General features: G+C 42.1%; 1 protein-coding gene across 1 annotated transcript; it reads right to left on the bottom strand.

Annotated features, from left to right (window-relative positions):
* Nucleotides 1-1,085: 1,085 nt before the first annotated feature.
* LOC122930320 (speedy protein 1-A-like) lies at nt 1,086-3,046 on the bottom strand. The gene is made up of 6 exons (XM_044283601.1): nt 2,955-3,046; nt 2,323-2,381; nt 2,005-2,087; nt 1,691-1,859; nt 1,385-1,613; nt 1,086-1,205 (listed from the first exon to the last, which is right to left on the bottom strand). The coding sequence occupies exons 1-5, from the start codon at nt 3,022-3,024 to the stop codon at nt 1,452-1,454; spliced, it is 543 nt and encodes a 180-aa protein (XP_044139536.1). The 5' UTR covers nt 3,025-3,046; the 3' UTR covers nt 1,086-1,205; nt 1,385-1,451.
* Nucleotides 3,047-20,955: the final 17,909 nt, after the last annotated feature.

Raw genomic sequence — 20,955 nt, 5'->3', positions numbered from 1 at the left:
TGTTACCCTGGTGGAGCGCTTGCTATATCTAGCCCTCTATATTTATCTGGGGTTTGTATTTTTTGCTGCCCTGGTGGAGTGCAATAATTGGGGCTTTTTGTTATCTTCTATGTACTTAGCTTTACTATGTAGCTTGATATAAGAGCTTTGGGCTCGTTTCCCAATATGACATCTGTGACATAAGTGCTATTCTGATTTATGTACCCCATGTATTTTTTCTGGATCATTTTCTATCATGCTTCTTTCTCCCTATAATTGGATTTAAATAATATATTCGGATTAATAAGGATTGTTACATATTTTAGTTATAGTCCCACTGATCTCTCCTTTGGTTAACAAAACAAGGAGATCAGTTTGTCTCTTTATCTCAAAAGGCAAATCCCACATCATCCACATTTTCTAAATAATGTTTTTCTTTCACACACAAAAATTGAAGAAATGACTCGGAGACGGTAAAGTGTGTTAAATAATGTAAAGTTTATTATCTGTATATGTGTATTGAATATGTGCTGGTTACCTCCCATCACTCACGAAGAGCGTACAGCAGCACGCAGGACAGGAAAAACCCCCAGTGGAGGAAACCTGTGGGAAGCCATGGCTGCTGTACTGCCCTTCCTCCAGGCATACTAAGGGAGGTTACCGCTATAACATACGTTTTGGTGTGTGTGTGTGTGTGTGTGTGTGTGTGTGTGTGCGCGTGTATGTGTTGTGATTGTGTGCAATGATTAAAAGGGTTTTCTGAGATTTAAATACTGATGACCTATCCACTGGATAGGTCATCAGTATATGATAAGTAGGGATCCGACACCCTGACCTGTGCCGATCGGCTGTTTGAGGAGGCACCAGCGTTCCTGTGAGCGACATGGCCTTCTCGCAGCTTACCAAGCACAGCGTTGTACATTGTATAGCGGCTATGCTTGGTATTGCAGTGCTACTGCAAGCGCTGCTACCTTCTCAAACAGCAGATCAGCTGGGGTCCCGAGTGTTGGAGACCTGCCGGTCACACACTGATGACCTAGCCAAAGAATAGATCATCAGTATTTAAGTCTCGGAAAACCCCTTTAAGTGTGTGCATTTATGTGTGTTTTTGTGAGTGCGGGACTATGAATGATACATACCATCATCCAGGTCTTCATCCATCCTGTCCTCACGATCTTCTCCTTGTAGGTCCAGCAGCCATGTTCTCCATCCTGGCAGCAGCACATCTAAGTTATAAATAGAAACCACAGTAGAAAACAATATAAAAATGTTCATTATGGTTATAAACATAAAAATGTTATAATGCTCTTCTATAAAGGTCACATTACTTAGAGAAACTAAGAACTCCCCCCTTCCTGACCTAATACACGTACAAAGTTTTTTGTCACAATAAAATTACACTTACCACAGATGTTTGTCCGTCTGCTGTACTGCGTTCCTATGTGTCTGTCTGGCAGTAGATGTCCTCCTCCTCAATGGGCAATGCGGTTACAAAGAGAGCAGGGTTCAGGTCTGATCCATGGGCCTTTGATGGAGAATTCTGTGTCTTTCCTCCTGAATTGGCGTATGGCCCAGCTGTGATGGACTTTCCTCTCTCTCTTCCATGCCCAATGTCCAGGGTCTTGTGCCATGATCTGGAGTTAAATATCGTATACATTATTATAATCACTACTGGCTTCTAATCCCAGTTTATAGCTTTAATGTTACTAACCAGATCACAGGTGGCCCGGTCCACCCAAGCTCTGAATCCCATCCGGATGAACAATAGGTTACGCAGTTGGTGAAGCTGCTCCTGCTGTACGGTCCACGTCCATCCAAAGGCCCAGGGGTAGATCTCCTCTCGAAATGGCTCGTCCTCTTCAAATTGGTTGGCCAAAAACCTGGAAGAAAGAGTATGTCAGAAGACAATGAGAAGAACCAGTACTGATATCACTAATAGTAATATTATATGCATGATAATTTGTAGGGTTTTTACACAATGAATATTAAATATATACATATTGGTTCATGATAAAAGAAACTCACAGAGATGGAAAGAAATATTTTCTATATTCTTCAGTAGGCAGTCCTGCTCTTCTGAAGTAGGTGAGGACCATGGCCAGGAGATACTAGTGGGGTGAGAAGCAGAGTTAGAGGCTGGTGATACATTTCCTATGTAAATATATTATACAGTACATATATGTGTTCAGTATGTTCCTTATATTCCTGTCCACAATCGTACTGCAGATATAAGGGCTGCAGCATCTACTGATGACTATAATATCACCAGGTCATGCAGTGCAGTGTATTCCCAGCCTGTCTTCTGAAATCTAGAAGAATTTATGTCCCTCAATATAATAATACCTTGTCCGAGATCTTCAAGCAGCTGTCGCTGATAAGAAATAACTGGATGTTCTCGTCTTCTACAAAATAATAAAAACAGGATTATTTCACTACTTCACTTTGTAATTGATACCTTCTGATCTATAACAGTATCACCTCCATATACAGTACAGAAACATGCTGATAAACCTCAGTGAGACATCATATTAGAATCAGCACCTGAGCAGTGAATTCACCAGTGACCAGTGCGGCACAGTTACTTAAGCTATATGGCAGTTTTCTGGCGTATAAAAGTCTCAGTGTTTTGAGTAAACCATAGTTTGCCCTAAAATTAATTTTATTTCATGATTTTCCAATGCCCATGAAAATGGTCAGGGATTAGTGGAAGAAGATGAGGCATTTTTATAATTTATGCCAGAAAACTGGTGTAAATGAATGAAGTCTATGGCAGCCTGTACATGATGTAGATTACAGTTTATGGTGCACTGATGGCACAAGATGTAGCACATTTTTTAAGAGTCCTGTGCCTCAATAAATTCAGTGCATCTTACTACAAAGGACCTCTTATTAGGACTGGCATATAAAGTACCAGTCTTTAGTAAATGTGTCCATAGTGTCTGGTTGGCATGCTTGGAAGGTGCATTCAGTCTTACCAAGGAGTGTGAAGAACGCGGCCCGCTCTTCTGGATGAAGGATGTAATCATCCATCTTCCTCTTCTTCATGGATTCTTCCTGGGTGGCAGACAGTGAACTGTGATAGAAGAGAGATATTACAGAATTAGGCCTCATGCACAATAAGCATTACTTCTGATCTGCTGGGAGCTGTATTATGGCACCAGGAGATGTCGGCCTATGCTGCACCTCAGTTCTTCTATATTTCATAACAGTGGTGTCCTCCCCATGTAGGTGGATCATGTCACTGCTAAGGGGCCCAGCATTGAGCTGCTTCCTATGTTCTCAACAGGACACCATGGCATTTTTCTGCACCTACACTAGAGGGCACTCAGTGTATAAACATTTTACAGCTTCTATTGAGTTCAATAGTAACTGTATAAACTCCTATCCACTGAGCTCCGCTTAGTGGTTGCTGCAGATGACAGTTTTATCATGTATTATATGAGAGAAGCAGGAGACACAAGCTGTATGGGGAAGATTTATCTATGTCTAGTATTTAAGCCATACATTGAGAAATATGGTTTACAGAATTGGTGACAATTTTTTAAATTACCAGTTTCACTTTTTCAAACTTTTTTTCAATTCTTCTACTTAAAAAAATCCTAAATTTGGAACAAATCTTATTGTGGGGAGGGCCCTTAGTAATTGTTGCTATGGGGGCCCTATGTGTACACCCCTGTTTCCCAGACCCACAGAAGCATTTCCTTACTCATATCTGATTAGAATATATGTAGTGATGTTGTGTAATGTTCAGTATGGATTTGCTGGTGTAAGGGTATAAGCTATGGTGCCTGTAGGGATAGAAACTCCTCCACTTACTCCTCTCTCCTCCTCTTCTTCATGGTCGCTTCTCCCGTTCTTCCTGGGAAGCTTTAAAAGAACAAAAATAAATTCATAATATGCAGTGTGAATGAGACCAAGGCCAATTTTTTATTTTGTTTTTCCTAAAGGGGTTGTCCAGTCTTTAATAATTAAAATCCTATCTTCAGGTTAGGCTGTCAATCACAGATCAGGAGGGGGTCTAACGCCGCACACCTTCATAGAACAACTGTTCTGGTGTAGCTGTTTCAAGAAATTTGGCACCAGTATGACACAGCAATGACAAACTTGTAGTGGACCTAGATTTGCCAAATTGTTACAAATTGTGCCATATTTTTGTGTCCTTTATGCCAGAATCTAGGTGCACACACATCAGTATATCCTGTCTTTGGCTTTCTAGTAAATGACCCCCAAAGTATACTTCATAGTACCACTGAGATACATCGTAAAAGCATGTTACCACCTGTATGTATTTTCTACAAGTATTATATACAGCATAGTAATGTACATGTCTATATCATATTTTATTTTCTATGAAGAATTTGAAAAACAAGGTCCTCTATATTGTTCCATATTTATTGAAAATTTTCCATATTAATGAAGATTGGCACCCAAGTTTCTCCATATTTCTACACGAAAACCTCAGTTTCTCCATATTTAACATGACATCTAAGTTTGTTAAATTTTATTGAAAAATGTCCATGTTAATAAAAGTTTGCACCCAAGTTTCTCCATATTTTTACACAATAACTTTCATTTCTCCATATTTTATACAACAACCTCAGTTTCTCAGTATTTTTACATAATAACCTCTGATTCTCAGTGTTTTGGGTATTTATATTGAAACCTTTGTGTTTTATCAATAAAGTCCAATAGATTTTGGTTTCCCAACGGTCAGTTTCGGGGATGACATAAATCAGCAATTCCACTGATCAGATAACGTTTTTTACCTCCGTTGAATCGCACTTAGCAGGTGGTTCTTCAGTGCGCAGATCCCCATCTTCGTTTTTCTCCCAAAAAATTGTCGCTTTGTCTCTTCTGCTCGCAGAAGTAAGGAGCCTGTCGTATCTCTAACAGAGAAATCGCAGACTGGCACCAACTGTCAGTTTTCTTCCTCCTTTGAATTCAAATCCTGCAATTCTATTGGTTGATGCTAAGGAGATTCATGCACAATTTAAAGGGACAGTGCATTCTTATAACACTAAGCATCCAAACAATACAAGTACTTTTCAGGTCATCCTTATAATTATTATCCTTATTCCTTCTGGTGTCATTTATGAACGCTGCCATGTTGTTTCATAGCCTCTAACCCCTATTTGTCAATGCAAATTTGTGCATATCTACATTTTATTCTATGAAAGTTACAAAATGAGCCAAACTTGTGTACAGTTGGAACTATGTCTGCTATAATTGGATGTACTACAACTCCCATTTTGCACTTAGGTAAAAAACAAATTTGTTCTACTATATATGGCCAGATTTTCTGACTCCAGCACCATATGCCAATCATTGTCCTCTACATCTCCCACCTTGCACTCATACAAGCACTTAAGAACCTAGGCACCCCAACTACCATCAGGCAGGAGCCTCAGAACTGGGTTGTGCCCCGAGGAAAGAAAAGGTGTGCCCTCCTTTCACTGCACGGCCCTAGGGAACAATTGTATGAGGAAAGTAACTGTAATTGCCTGAGACAGCCAGAGCCACAACCACTCCCATCCTCCACTCCCGCTACTCCTTTGCTCATTGCATTTGTATTTCTTAGGCCTCCTGCACACGACAGTATTTTTTAACGGGCCGCAAAAAGTGGTTCCGTTGTTCCGTGATCCGTGCCCGTTTTTTTGGCGGACCGTCAGAAAACTTGGCATGGTGAAAAAAATTTAATTTTAATAACTCCACCCTGGATACTGGTATAAATGAAGAGCACCTGAGTATGCATTTGTGGCCATTTTCTGTAGTCTTTTCAGAGTACAGAGGTTATTTTGGCTGCTCTCTTTGCTGTATCACCATGTCTGGTTCAGAGGAAGAGGTCTTACTGCATTGGCTCGTTTCTCGGCAATGGGGTCCGCGCCCTCCTTTGTTGACTGAGGAACCGAGTAGAAGGCGACGATTTTGGGTCCATCCGATAGTTTCCCAACGGTACCGGAAAGGACACTTCCATACCCTCTATGAAGATCTGCTCCTGCATCCTGCGAAGTTCTATTCCTTCTGTCGGATGTCAGTGCCTACATTTGATTGCTTGCTGTCGTCTCTACGTACTGTCCTTACCTTCATGGACACCAATATGAGGCGCAGCATTACTCCTGAGGAAAGGCTCATCGTCACATTGAGGTAAGCAGTATAGTACTTTTAAAGTTAAAACAGTAATGTGCACTGTTTGTGTCAGGAGGAACATGTGCTAGAAAATGGCTGCTGTTAGACATGTGCTAATGTTTGCAGAACTTATGTTTCTTTCTCCTTTTTTTTCCCCTTTCATTTGTTTGTGGGCGTTTTTTTATCCTGTTAATCCCTGGCACCTAACATGCCTAAATTTTTGTTTTGGGTTTGCTTTTGTGCAAGTTTCAAACTTGTGTTTAGCTATCGGCCTCCAGACAATCCATGAAGCCTCTGCCCTCGCCAGTAGTTTGTTTAAAATGTTGTTTGATTGCGTCAGTCAGCCATGTTACAGCAAGCTGTGACCTGCCTGTCTGAGTGAATAATTTCCTATCTTTCTTGAATTACTGGCAAGTGTTTTTTTTTTTTTTATCATAAAGAATTAGGTCCCTCAGTCAGGATCTCTATCTGCGTGCCCCACCCTGAGCAAAGTCTATATACCGTTCTGTACCCTATTTCGTAGGATTGTGCTGCTGCGAACCCCTGAGATTTCCAGCTAACCTCTTCATCATGCCTAATGTTCACAATATTTCGAACCGGCACAACACTCTCCACATTTATAAAGGGGCTAAACACAGTTTATGTAACTTAGTTGTGGTAGTACTGCCCACAGCCCAATAGGTGTTAGTGTTTAGCTCAGATACACCTTTTTTTTTTTTCAGTTTAATCAACCAAGGACATAGGGCAGTGATGGCGAGGCGTTATCAGACTGAGTTGGCAATGTTCTAGCCAGATCCGTAGCATTTTTTTCCAATTTTCTACTCAGCAAATTTGCATGAATAATGTACTACAATATAGTTTAACGTCATTGCAGTTTAGCATTTTACTTTAATTTCAGGCTTCCAATCAGTGCTGCCGGTAGTAAGCATAGTGTGCCCTGTTCTGATGAATGCTTTTTAAACTCAAGGGTGTATATTTGTAAACCATAGTCTTTTCAATGGGTGTGGGTGCCCACACAGTGGGCCTTGAGTACCGCCTCTGGCACCCGTCCCATAGGTTCACCACCACTAGACATAGGGTGTTTACAATCATGGTGTGTATAGAACATTATGCTTGAATCTTGAATCTGTTTTCCCTTATATTCGCAGTTTACTGTTTTGTTTTTTTTTTCTCAACAAATTCCTTGCAACTGGGAACTCGTTTGCATCACTGCATTTTGAGTTTCTGTTAGGAACCTCGACGATCTTGGGTATTGTACGACACACTTGCCATGTCATGTGGCAGCAACTCCGAGAGACGGTGATGCCGCAGCCCAAGGTGGACGATTGGGTTCGGATCGCAGAGGGCTTCCAAAATTCAGCGCAGTTTCCAAACTACATCGGGGCAATGGATGGCAAGCACATCCGTGTGAAGAAGCCGCCACACTCAGGGAGCCGTTTCTTCAATTCTAAACAATATTTTTCGGTAGTGCTGATGGCTGTTGCTGACAGTAACTACCGGTTTATAATGGTTGATATCGGGGCCTATGGAAGCACTGCGGATGCTCGCATCATTAGTGCTTCTAGAATGGGTGAGCGGCTTCGTGCCAACCAGCTTGCCCTGCCCGAGTCCAGAAGACTGCCTGGATATGCAGGTCCGCTGGCGCCATTTGTCATCGTGGCGGATGAAGGGTTTGCATTGACTCCACATGTTATGCGGCCCTTTCCAAAGCGTGGTTTGGATGTCAGGAGGCGTATATTCAACTACCGGTTGACTCGTGCCCGTCGGTATGTTGAGTGCGCTTTCGGAATACTCTCTAGCAAGTGGAGGGTGTTTTTGTCATCCATACAGATGGCTCCGGAGAATGCTACCCTGGTGATTCAAGCTTGTGTTGTTCTACACACCTTCACCAGGATTCACGAGGCTTCCTCTTCTGTTGACATGGAAGATCTTCCTACGTCTTCAGATTTGGGTTTGGAAAGGACCCTGCATAGACGACCTGGGACTGCAGACATTGCAGTTCGGGAACTCTATGCAGACTACTTTTCAAGTCCAGAGGGGTCCGTGCCGTGGCAGAGGAACGCTATTCGTGGCAGTTTTTGAAATCTTCTGGGCTCTTTAGTTTTTTTTTTATTTTCTAGATAGATTCCTGAAATTTAGTGTTGTAGTTGAGTGTAGGGACTCGCAAGACTTTGAGGACCCTTGACGTGGGCTTGCGGGCTGAGATTTTTTGGACATGACATAATTTAATCTGCATATAAAGAAATATAAATGATGATTTGGTCTAAATTTGAAATGACTTTATCATCTTTATATTAGTATTATATAGTCCAATTTTTTTCTAATACCTCTAATTGAAAAGATCCTATAATAAAGATGTTGTTTTTCAAAATAAAGTGTTGCTTTTGGCGTTATAGTGAGTTTTAGTGGTTTCTTACATTTCATTAAATTTTCACTTATAATGTTTTGTGGAGTGTGCTTTAAAAACAACAGACGACTTGTTTTCTCCCAAATCAGATTTATGAAAAAAATTGGGAGCAACATTGTAATCATGAAGACAAAAAGTTCAACATTTTTGTAGCAACATATAACGTGCACCATACATAAACAAAATACTAAATTATAAATTAAGCAGGTCCTGGGTGAAAGAACCCGGGCCAAACGAGGACTGTGGCCTTATATGTGCCTGTTGTTGGGGCACAGTTGGCAACCTGGGCGGGTATAGGGGCTGTCCCGCCTGCTGCATTGGGCCCTGGGGTAGGCCGTACAGGGGTTGTGGTGGGTATGAAGGCCCTTGTGTGGTTTGATGTGGAAACTGAAAGGAGCCAGGCCTTGGCTGCTGTGCGGAATTCTCCAACTCCAGTTTCATGGTATTCAAACGCCCCAGAATGTCACCGTGGTTGGGGATGGCGAACATTTTAATCACGACTGCTAATGAAGCAATGCACTCGTGATTCTCCAAAGGAGCGACATGCTTCATTAGCGGTCCCAATCCACGGAGCAGCTTCTCCTCCACGCCATCACTCCTCCTCTGGGCAAGAAAATCGATGACGTGGGCATCAATTACTTCCCGACTCTCATGCCCAGAGGTAGAGGGAGGGACGTGGCGGCGACGTCTGGGCTGGGGTTGGACAATCCGCGGTGGACTGGCTAGTGGTTGGGGGGCCTGGCTCAGGGTGGAGTCCTCTGGGTCCTCAGCTGGCGTGGGAGCAGGACTTGTGGCGGGGGAGAAAATCGCAGGGGTTTCACTCTCAGACGTCTCCGAATCTGCCGAGGGATCCAGACTGTCCACAGTACTGAAATGGATTTAAAAAAAAAAAGTACATTAGATTTTATGCTTTATTAAATTTAAAAGTACATAGACTATATTAGTTAGAAACTGCCGTGTGTATCCAAATTAGATACAGAGTGGTAGCATAGATCAGACATTTGTTTTTAATTACACACTACTAGCTTTGAGGTGAACAGTGCAAAATCAAATTTGATAGCATTTTACATCTAACGGTAGCAGAAGTCTTGTAAAGGCCTAATGTTACTGAAAATGGAAAACATTGTTTGCCGTTTGGAGCTGTCCAACAGCAGAACAGGATTCAACATTCAAGGGCCAAAACCAGTGCCAACGCCATCTCGTCTGTATGTGACCCGCTACCACCATCCAAAGTAACAAGATGAAAATAGATCCTAGTATAACATCATTTACTGAGAATGAACATGTACCAGCCCTCAATTGACCATGGTGAGAGTAGTACTTTTATTCCTGCTGGTCAACCGTAGTTGGAACATCATTATAATCCATTTTCTTTGGTTCCGGTTTTTGACATTTTCTATGTGCAAGGAAAGGAATCAATGTTGTCTTTGGTTCAGTACCATTTAAGCAATATAAATGACAATACCAATACCTAAGGGGTTCCAATTTCAAATACATACCAAAGTAAGGTAATAGGTCTGTATTGAACCAAAGTCTCATTGTCCCAAATCCAAAATATGAAATACATATTCTGCCCTCCTATTAAAACAGGAGGCTTTCTGCAAGATATGGTAAATAGTAAACCAATCCTTGGAATAGGTTCAAACAAATCGATTGGTGTGAGACTTATAGCCGGCAAACTTGATGATCTACTGTATGAGGAAATAATGCGTGCAGTGTGCACGTGTCATCTCCCTTCTCCTATATCTTGTTCATATTGCAAACATCTATGTTCCTGGACGGACAATAAATTGATTGTACACGAACAAAACAGAGAGGGGAGGCGCAATCTGCACACTACACGTGTCGTTTCATCATACAGGTCATAAGCGGTGGGCCCTGGTTTAACCACACCACAAAAATGAGGTAGACAAAAAACACCAGGCATGTACAAACTGTTGCCCACCAGCTGATGCACAACTACAACTCCAAACAGGACTGGTTAGTTTACAGCTATTCTGCCATGCTGCGAGTTTCCGTTGTTATAGAGCTGGATGTAGTCAGTTATGACATAACTGCACTACAGAAAGTATAGTTCTACAATACAAGAACACAACTGGATCCTTTAATTTCTTGTTCAGTTTTACTCGTCTACATACTAACGAAAGTGTGCCCAAAAAAAACATTTATAGTAAAACAAGAAAACTACTTACGGCCTCAATTCCATTACTGACCTTAAGAACTGCAACTGGGCAGTGTAAATATAGGCTCTTTTCTTAGGGGTTCCCTCCCCACTCCAGTCTTTGCTGGTAACCTCCCGCCGGAATAGGTCCCGGCAACTCGCCCATCGGGTTTTTGTTTGCTTGACTGTTTAAAAATGAAATTAAAGACAATTGTGAGGTTCTATATTTTTATCGGGTTAAAAAAACTTGAAAAAAAATAAAAACCGAAAAAAAAGGGAAAAGCGCAAAATATGCAAAAATGGACATATTAAACAGCACATGATACAGTCCAGCAGGTGTGTGGATACTAATGAAGAAGTACAAGATGGAGGAGACTAGTCGTGCAAGCCATTAGGACAAAAATACTTTACAATATGTGAAGGTGACAACTGTAAGATGCGCAATTACAAGGACACATGTGTCACCCATAAAAAAGTGCCCAGACATGTGATTATACATGAGTACTGTATGCTGTCGCAAAGGGAAGGACAGCCATTTAAAGTTTGAAATGGGGGAGTATGGAATTTAATACACGTCTCTTTAATAAACCAGGTACAGGGCTTTAGGATAAATGAGGCTGTACCACAAAGAAAACACTATTGTGACCTCTGGGAATTAAAAACTACATCTTTGGGCCACACAGAGGGAAATGACAACACAACTACATTGCTATCACTTACCTAATTCAGCACAACCTCGGCTATCTGCTTTGGCCCATTCATGCTTTCGCAGGCTCCGGGCCACTTGCTCCCACGAGGCATCCTTTTTTACACGGTCACAATAGGAGTTGGCACGGATGTCCCAAAGTTCTGGCCTCTCCTGGACCAGGGTAATTAGTTTTTCCACGTTCCACCTTGGCATGGTTGCTGGCAAAATATGGTAAAATGGCTGCCTCACCACACACCAGCTTGTCAGCACAGGAGGCTAGAAATTAGCATATCCTGTGACCATAAACTTCCTGTATCTATTTTTTTAAGAATTTATTGGCACAAGTTTTGGCAGACAATTTGCCCATGTCTGAAATATGAAATAAAACGGCCGCGGACACGGGCGCGGCCGCGGATGTCAAACGGGTGTGCAACCGCGTTTTTCACAGCCCCATTGACTTGAATGGGGCCGCGAACCGTTAGCCGTGAAAAAAATAGGACAGGTTATATTTTTTCACGGGCAGGAAACACGGGTCACGGGTGCGGGTGAAAAAACGGTGCAGTAGCCGAGTTTTCAACGGACCCATTGAAAGACAATGGGACCGCAGAAAAAAACGTTAAACGGAACAACGGCCACGGGTGCACACAACGGTCGTGTGCATGAGGCCTTAAAGGGAACCTGTCACCGGGATTTTGGGTACAGAGCTGAGGACATGGGTTGCTAGATGGCCGCTAGCACATCCGCAATACCCAGTCCCCATAGCTCTGTGTGCTTTTAATGTGTAAAAAAACCCGATTTGATACATATGCAAATTAACCTGAGATGAGTCCTGTACGTGAGATGAGTCAGGGACAGGACTCATCTCAGGTTAATTTGCATATGTATCAAATCGTTTTTTTTACACAAAAAAAGCACACAGAGCTATGGGGACTGGGTACTGCGGATGTGCTAGAGGCCATCTAGCAACCCATGTCCCCAGCTCTACACACAAAATCCCGGTGACAGGGTCCCTTTAAATAGCACCAACACAGACCATAGTCCTGTACAAATATTTTCATCACACACACTAATTCATGTTCCTAATTTAACAAATATATATTCTATGTCAAATTTTACAGGATGGCAATTTCACAAGATGGCCTTGTTTTTAGCTGTTTATTTTTTATCATAGCTATGTTTGTAGCAATGTGCTGAGCTTTGTTCTATTGTAATACCTGTGAATTGAGCTTGGTTCTATCTAGTGTGATTGGTATTTCTGTATGCAATGTGCTTGGTTCTATCAATATAATGGTGGTTCTCTTACTGCATCTATGTAATAAATTTGGTTATTGTACGATAGCTATGTACTGATTGTTATTTTACAGTATTTATACACTGAGTGGAGTTCTGATATATACACTGTATGTATATATTTATGCACAGAGCATGGTCCTGATATGCTTGTGCTTGGTTTTAGTACTGTACCAATGACTTATGTTTATACAGTATTTATATGACAGGCTAAGGTATAGCACTGTATTGTTCATTTCTTGATGGAGCAGAACTGTAAAAATGACAGCAGTGCTAGATTAATCACATTATGGACAACAACGGTGGCCGACAGAACCTATTGCCTATAATATGGTCCGCGTAGCTCTGACATTAACCTCTTCAGGACACAGGGCGTACAGGTACGCCCTTATGTCCTGGTACTTAAGGACACAGGGCGTACCTGTACACCCTGTGTATTTCCGATCACCGCCGCGCAGCAGGCGGTGATCGGAAGCCGGTGCCTGCTCAAATCATTGAGCAGGCAACTCGGCTAAATGCCCGGTGGACGTCCCGTGACCCCCCCATGACGCCGATCGCCACAAACAGCAGGTCAATTCAGACAGAAGTATTGGAATGCATTATAAAGGATAAGACCCCCAAAGTGGGACAAAAAAATTAAGTGAAATATAAAGTTGAAAAAATAAATTCCCCCCCAAAAAATTAAAAGTTCCAAGTAAAAATAAACAAAAATGTCATTTTCCCCAAATAAAGTAAAAAAAAATTATAAAAAATAGGGGGGGGGGGGGAGTATACATATTAGGTATCTCCGCATTCGTATTGACCGGCTCTATAAATATATCGCATGACTTAACCCCTCAGATAAACACCGTAAAAAATAAAAACTGTGCTAAAGAAACCATTTTTTTTGTCACCTTACATCACAAAAAGTACAACAGCAAGCGATCAAAAAGGCGTTTGCCCACCAAAATAGTACCAATCTAACTGTCACCTTATCCTGCCAAAAATGAGCCCCTACCTGAGACAATCTCCCAAAAAATAAAAAAACTATGGCTCAGAATATGGAGACACTAAAACATGATTTTTTTTTGTTTTAAAAAAGCTGTTATTGTGTAAAACTTACATAAATAAAAAAAGTATACATATTAGGTATCGCTGCGTCCGTATCGACTGGCTCTATGAAAATATCACATGACCTAACCCCTCAGATGAACACCGTAAAAAAAAAAAAATGCTAAATAAACCATTTTTTGTCACCCTGCATCACAAAAAGTGTAATAGCAAGCAATGAAAAAGTCACACGCACCCCAAAATAGTGCCAATAAAACATCTCATCCCACAAAAATCATACCCTACCCAAGGTAATCGCCCAAAAACTGAAAAAATTATGGCTCTCAGACTATGGAAACACTAAAACATGATTTTTTTTGCTTCAAAAATGAAATCATTGTGTAAAACATACAGAAAAAAATGTATACATATTAGCTATTTCTTGTTATCTTGCCTTACAAAAAGTGTAATATAGAGCAACCAAAAATCATATGTACCCTAAACTAGTACCAAAAAAACTTCCACCCTATCCAGTAGTTTCTAAAATGGGGTAACTTTTTGGGGGTTTCTACTCTTGGGGTGCATCAGGGGGGCTTCAAATGGGACATGGTGTAAAAAAAAAACAGTCCAGCAAAATCTGCCTTCCAAAAACCGTATGGCATTCCTTTCCTTCTGCGCCCTGCCATGTGCCCGTACAGCAGTTTATGACCACATATGGGGTGTTTCTGTAAACTACAGAATCAGGGCCATAAATATTGAGTTTTGTTTGGCTGTTAATCCTTGCTTTGTTACTGGAAAAAATGGATTAAAATGGAAAATTTGCAAAAAAATTAAATTCTGAAATTTCATCTCCATTTGCCACAAACTCTTCTGGAACACCTAAAGGGTTAACGACATTTGTAAAATCAGTTTTGAATACCTTGAGGGGTGTAGTTTCTTAGATGGGGTATATTTATGGAGTTTCTACTCTAGGGTTGCATCAGGGGGGCTTTAAATGGGACATTGTGTCAAAAAAACAGTCAGCAAAATCTGCCTTCCAAAAACCGTATGGCATTCCTTTCCTTCTGCGCCCTGCCGTGTGCCCGTACAGTAGTTTACGACCACATATGGGGTGTTTCTGTAAACTACAGAATCAGGGCCATAAATATTGAGTTTTGTTTCGCTGTTAATCCTTGCTTTGTAAAAGTTAAAAAAATAATAAAATGGAAAATCTGCCAAAAAAGTGAAATTCTAAAATTGTATCTCTATTTTCCATTAATTATTGTGGAACACCTAAAGGGTTAACAACGTTTGTAAAATCAGTTTTTAATACCTTGAAGGGTGTAGTTTCTTAGATGGGGTCACTTTTATGGAGTTTCTACTCTAGGGTTGCATCAGGGGGGCTTCAAATGGGACATGGTGTCAAAAAAAACTGTCCAACAAAATCTGCCTTCCAAGAACCGTATGGCATTCCTTTCCTTCTGCGCCCTGCCGTGTGCCCGTACAGTAGTTTACGACCACATATGGGGTGTTTCTGTAAACTACAGAATCAGGGCCATAAATATTGAGTTTTGTTTCGCTGTTAACCCTTGCTTTGTAAAAGTAAAAAAAAAAAAAAAAAAATGGAAAATCTGCCAAAAAAGTGAAATTCTGAAATTGTATCTCTATTTCCCATTAATTCTTGTGGAACACCTAAAGGGTTAAAGACGTTTGTAAAATCAGTTTTGAATACCTTGAGGGGTGTAGTTTCTTAGATGGGGTCACTTTTATGGAGTTTCTACTCTAGGGTTGCATCAGGGGGCCCTCAAATGGGACATGGTGTAAAAAAAAACAGTCCAGCAAAATCTGCCTTCCAAGAACCGTATGGCATTCCTTTCCTTCTGCGCCCTGCCGTGTGCCCGTACAGTAGTTTACGACCACATATGGGGTGTTTCTGTAAGTTACAGAATCAGGGCCATAAATATTGAGTTTTGTTTGGCTGTTAACACTTGCTTTGTAAAAGTAAAATAAATATGAAAATGGAAAATCTGCAAGAAAAGTGAAATTTTGAAATTGTATCTCTATTTTCCATGAATTCTTGTGGAACACCTAAAGGGTTAACAAAGTTTGTAAAATCAGTTTTGAATACCTTGAGGGGTGTAGTTTCTTAGATGCGGTCACTTTTATGGAGTTTCTACTCTAGGAGTGCATCAAGGGGGCTTCAAATGGGACATGGTGTCAAAAAAACCAGTCCAGCAAAACCTGCCTTCCAAAAACCATATGGCATTCCTTTCCTTCTGCGCCCTGCTGTGTGCCCGTACAGCGGTTTACGACCACATATGGGGTGTTTCTGTAAACTACAGAATCAGGGCCATAAATATTGAGTTTAGTTTGGCTGTTAACCCTTGCTTTGTAACTGAAAAAAAATTATTAAAATGGAAAATCCGCCAAAAAAGTGTAATTTTGAAATTGTATCTCTATTTTCCATTATTTCTTGTGGAACACCTAAAAGGTTAAAAAAGTTTGTAAAACCAGTTTTGAATACCTTGAGGGGTGTAGTTTCTAGAATGGGGTCATTTTTGCATGGTTTCTATTACGTAAGCCTCGCAAAGTGACTTCAGACCTGAACTGGTCCCTAAAAATTGGGTTTTTGAAAATGTCTGAAAAATTTCAAGATTTGCTTCTAAACTTCTAAGCCTTGTAACATCCCCAAAAAATAAAATATCATTCCCAAAATGATCCAAACATGAAGTAGACATATGGGGAATGTAAAGTAATAACTATTTTTGGAGGTATTACTATGTATTATAGAAGTAGAGAAATTGAAACTGCAATGTTTTACAAATTTTTGCTAAATTTGGTATTTTTTTATAAATAAAAATATATTTTTTTTACTTCATTTTACCAGTGTCATGAAGTACAATATGTGATGAAAAAACAATCTCAGAATGGCCTGGATAAGTCAAAGCAATTTAAAGTTATCATCACTTAAGGTGACACTGGTCAGATTTGCAAAAAATGGCCTGGTCCATAAGGTGAAATAAGGCTGTGTCCTTAAGGAGTTAAGTGGAGAGCAGCTTCACATCTGAAGGAGGCGCTCCCAGGCCGGTCTCTTCCGATCACTTGGTGGTTTGGGTCATCTGACTTGTCACGTGGTCGTTCTTGTGACAGATCATGTGACAGGAGAGGGCGGAATTTGAGCAATCCAACAGGGTTTTAAATGCGGCCTCCTAAGACGCTCATACTGTTACTGCCACTGCAGGATGCGATATCTTGAGCTGCCACACGCAGGACATCAGATGAATGTAGACTACAGCTGAACCATGAGGGGCTACTATTGGACAGCTAAGTAGGCTGCAAAAAAGTGTCACACATGTGGTATCGCCGTACTCAGAAGAAGTAGGGCAATGTGTTTTGGGGTGTCTTTTTACATATACCCATGCAGGGTGAGAGAAATATCTCGGCAAAAGACAACTTTTCCCATTTTTTTATACAAAGTTGGCATTTGACCAAGAAATTTATCTCACCCAGCATGGGTATATGTAAAATGACACCCCAAAACACATTCCCCAACTTCTCCTGAGTACGGCAATACCACATGTGTGACACTTTTTTGCAGCTTAGATGCGCAAAGGAGCCCAAATTCCTTTTAGGAGGGCATTTTTAGACATTTGGATCCCAGATTTCTTCTCACGCTTTAGGGCCCCTAAAATGCCAGGGCAGTATAAATACCCCACATGTGACCCCATTTTGGAAAGAAGACACCCCAAGGTATTCAATGAGGGGCATGGCGAGTTCATAGAAATTTTTTTGGGGGGCACAAGTTAGCAGACTTTTTTTTGTTTTTGTTTTTTCTCACAAAGTCTCCCTTTCCGCTAACTTGGGCCAAAAATTTCAATCTTCCATGGACTCAATATGCCCCTCAGCGAGTACCTCGGGCATTTGAGGGTCTCCGCAATCATAACATGTATGGCCAGCATTAGGAGTTTCTGCTATTCTCCTTATATTGAGCATACAAGTAATGAGATTTTTTTTTTTTCGTTCAGCCTCTGGGCTGAAAGAAAAAATGAACGGCACAGATTTCTTCATTCGCATCGATCAATGTGGATGAAAAAATCTCTGCCAACAAAAAAAGGAGTGGAAAGGCATCTGCCAGGACATAGGAGCTCCGCCCAACATCCATACCCACTTAGCTCGTATGCCCTGGCAAACCCAATTTCCCCATTCACATCAATCGATGTGGATGAATAAATCATTGCCGGGATTTATTTTTATTTTTTTATATAAAAAGTGTTTGCCAAAGCATATGAACACACACTCAGCTCATATGCCTCGGCAAATGTATCTTTTACTGCAGAGGAGAAATCTCGTCTTGCAGCGCCGCATACACTGACTTTTATGTAATCTGACAGCAGCGCAATGCTTCAGAATGCACATCAGTGCTGCAGCTAGTCGATCGGTTGGTCCACCTGGAAGGTAAAAAAGAAAAAACCAGGCCACAACGCAATAAATATATTAACTTTATAATAACATTTGAACAGAACATATAAACTTTATTTAACTTTTTGAACAGAACGTTAACTTTTTTGCTTACTGGTGATTTTTTTTTTTTTTTTTTTTTACCTTTATAGGACAAACCTCTCCTTCCCCATGGGACAATGTGCAAAGCGCAAATCGCCCAAAGATGTGGCGAAGTGCGTTATGCACTTTGTCCCAGGAGGTTTGCAGCAGCTGTGTGTGAATGGGCCCTAATAGCCCTGTGTGCCTGTCCTGGTGAGATGCTATCCCTATGCTAGGTGTACCTGTGTGTGGTACTTCCAGAAACACTCTCCAAAGCATAAGGCAGGGTGGTCAGGGCAGTCAGGACAGAAATAGCTGGTGTCACGCCTTATTCCACTCCTGCTACAGACACATCTTTTTCGGGGTGACGGTTGGGTTGAGGTACCAGCAACGACATTGGGGAAATGTCGCTCGTGTAGACGGCTCACTACACTGGTGGATGGGGCCAAGGAACCTCCTGGATACAGGAGGTTCTCGATGATCTCTTCCTGAATTTGAGGAAGGATCCTGTTCTCCCAGCCTTACTGTAGAGAACAAAACTATTATATACAGCCAATTGAATTAAATATACAGACACCTTCTTATACCAGCATCTGGTGCGTCGGGAAACTAAATAAAGAGCCAGCATCTGGTCATTGAAGTCCACCCCTCCCATGAGCGAATTATAGTCGTGGACACAGAGGGGCTTTTCAATGACACTGGTTGCTCGTTCAATTTGTATTGTCGTGTCTGCGTGAATGGAGGAGAGCATGTAAACGTCACGCTTGTCTCTCCATTTCACCGCGAGCAGTTCTTCATTACACAAGGCAGCCCTCTCCCCCCTTGCAAGACGGGTGGTAACGAGCCGTTGGGGGAAGACCCGGGCGCCCGGGCGTTCTAGGAACAAATGCCTGAAGAGGGGCACACTTGTGTAGAAATTGTCCACATAAAGATGGTACCCCTTGCCAAATAAGGGTGACACCAAGTCCCAGACTGTCTTCCCACTGCTCCCCAGGTAGTCAGGGCAACCGACCGGCTCCAGGGTCTGATCTTTACCCTCATAGATCCGAAATTTGTGGGTATAGCCTGTGGCCCTTTCACAGAGCTTATACAATTTGACCCCATACCGGGCGCGCTTGCTTGGGATGTATTGTTTGAAGCCAAGGCGCCCGGTAAAATGTATAAGGGACTCGTCTACGCAGATGTTTTGTTCAGGGGTATACAAATCTGCTAATTTGTTGTTGTGGAGCCGGTCAAAAGCTGGGTGGCCTCTGGGACGGGAGGTGGTGTTGTCGCTAAAGTGCAGGAAACCCCAGAAAGGGAATTAGAGGCATATCTAAGTGAGGTATCCCACCCTAGGCTGAGCAGTCTGGATAGAGGCATCATGGAGGAAGATATCACCCTGGAGGAAGTTGAGAGAGCTATCATGGACTTGCCGTCAGGTAAGGCCCCTGGCCCGGACGGCATTCCAGTGGAGGTGTACTCTAGGTATAGGGAGATCCTAGGCCCACAACTGCTGGAACTGTATAAGGCTGTGCACTCCCGCGGCACTTTGCCGGAATCCATGCATGACGCCTCCATTGTCGTGATTTTGAAGCCTGGCAAGGATCCGCTGGACTGCGGATCTTATCGTCCAATTTCGCTTTTGAACTTGGACTATAAAATCCTGACTAGGATATTGGCCAACAGATTGAACAAGGTGATAACGTCTGTGATACACTCTGATCAATCTGGTTTCATGCCCGGAAGGTCCACCTCGGACAATATCAGGAGGGCGCAAGTGATCGCCCAGGTTGGAGCTGCCCAGAAAGAAAGGTGGGCTATTGCCTCTCTAGACACGGCTTAGGCTTTTGACTCCCTAGAATGGCCCTTTTTATCAGCCGTGCTGAGGGAATTTGGCTTTGGTCCCAGTTTTGTTAGGTGGGTTAGTATACTGTATAATAATCCCTCTGCACGTATTCAACTCAATGGATCATTCTCTGAAAAAATCTCTCTGCTTAGAGGTACGAGGCAGGGGTGCCCACTCTCACCTCTCTTGTTCGCCATAGCGATAGAACATCTGGCAATAAGAATTAGGCAGGATCCTGTGTTCATGGGGGTGACTGTGGGAGGCAGGGAAGATAGAATTGGGCTGTACGCTGATGATTTGATTCTGTCTATGTCCAGCCCAGAAGCATCTCTCCCGAGAGCGATTGAGGTCATTGTGTCCTTTGGGCGTTTTTCTGGGCTGCATATAAACTGGGGCTAATCGGCTATCATGCCGCTATGGGACCACAACTGGCCGGATAACCACTGCAACTTACCTGTAGTGGATAGGTTCAAATATCTGGGGGTAATGATCACCAGGTCGCCACAGCTCTCATATTCGCTGAATATTGATCCCTTAGAGTCGCTGTTCCAAGAGAAGTTTAAAACGTGGGAGTCCCTCCCATTATCAGTTATGGGAAGACTGAATCTGGTGAAAATGATACTACTGCCCAAGGGTTTGTACTTGTTGTCTCATGCCTGCACCCCGATTCCTCGGGGGTTTTTTAGGCGCATCCACGCCATGACTGCGGCCTTTGTCTGGGGTAAAGCCAGAAGGAAGCTTTCGCTCCCAGTTCTTCAGAGATCAAAGCTGCAAGGGGGCGCTGCCTTACCTGACTTTTTCTTGTACTTTATAGCCAGTCAGTTGCGATTTCTGAAGTGCTGGGTTACCGAGGCTCCTCGGCCTAACGCTGAGGTTTTTCTGCATGAGCATCTTAAACTCCAAACACTGTGGCCTGTACTAGAAGGCTT

The sequence above is a fragment of the Bufo gargarizans genome, chromosome 3 (genome assembly GCF_014858855.1).
Source record: "Bufo gargarizans isolate SCDJY-AF-19 chromosome 3, ASM1485885v1, whole genome shotgun sequence".
NCBI lineage: Eukaryota > Metazoa > Chordata > Amphibia > Anura > Bufonidae > Bufo > Bufo gargarizans.
This window is presented reverse-complemented; position numbering and strand designations above follow the sequence as displayed.

Bases quoted from the DNA above. Each gene is read 5' to 3' on its own strand.
- LOC122930320 (XM_044283601.1), bottom strand. From the start codon at position 3,024: ATGAAGAAGAGGAAGATGGATGATTACATCCTTCATCCAGAAGAGCGG. The intron at 1,860-2,004 runs GTGAGTTTCTTT...TCTTTCTTCCAG, and splicing joins AAATATTTCTTTCCATCTCT to GTTTTTGGCCAACCAATTTG. The intron at 1,614-1,690 runs GTTAGTAACATT...ATTTAACTCCAG, and splicing joins ACCGGGCCACCTGTGATCTG to ATCATGGCACAAGACCCTGG.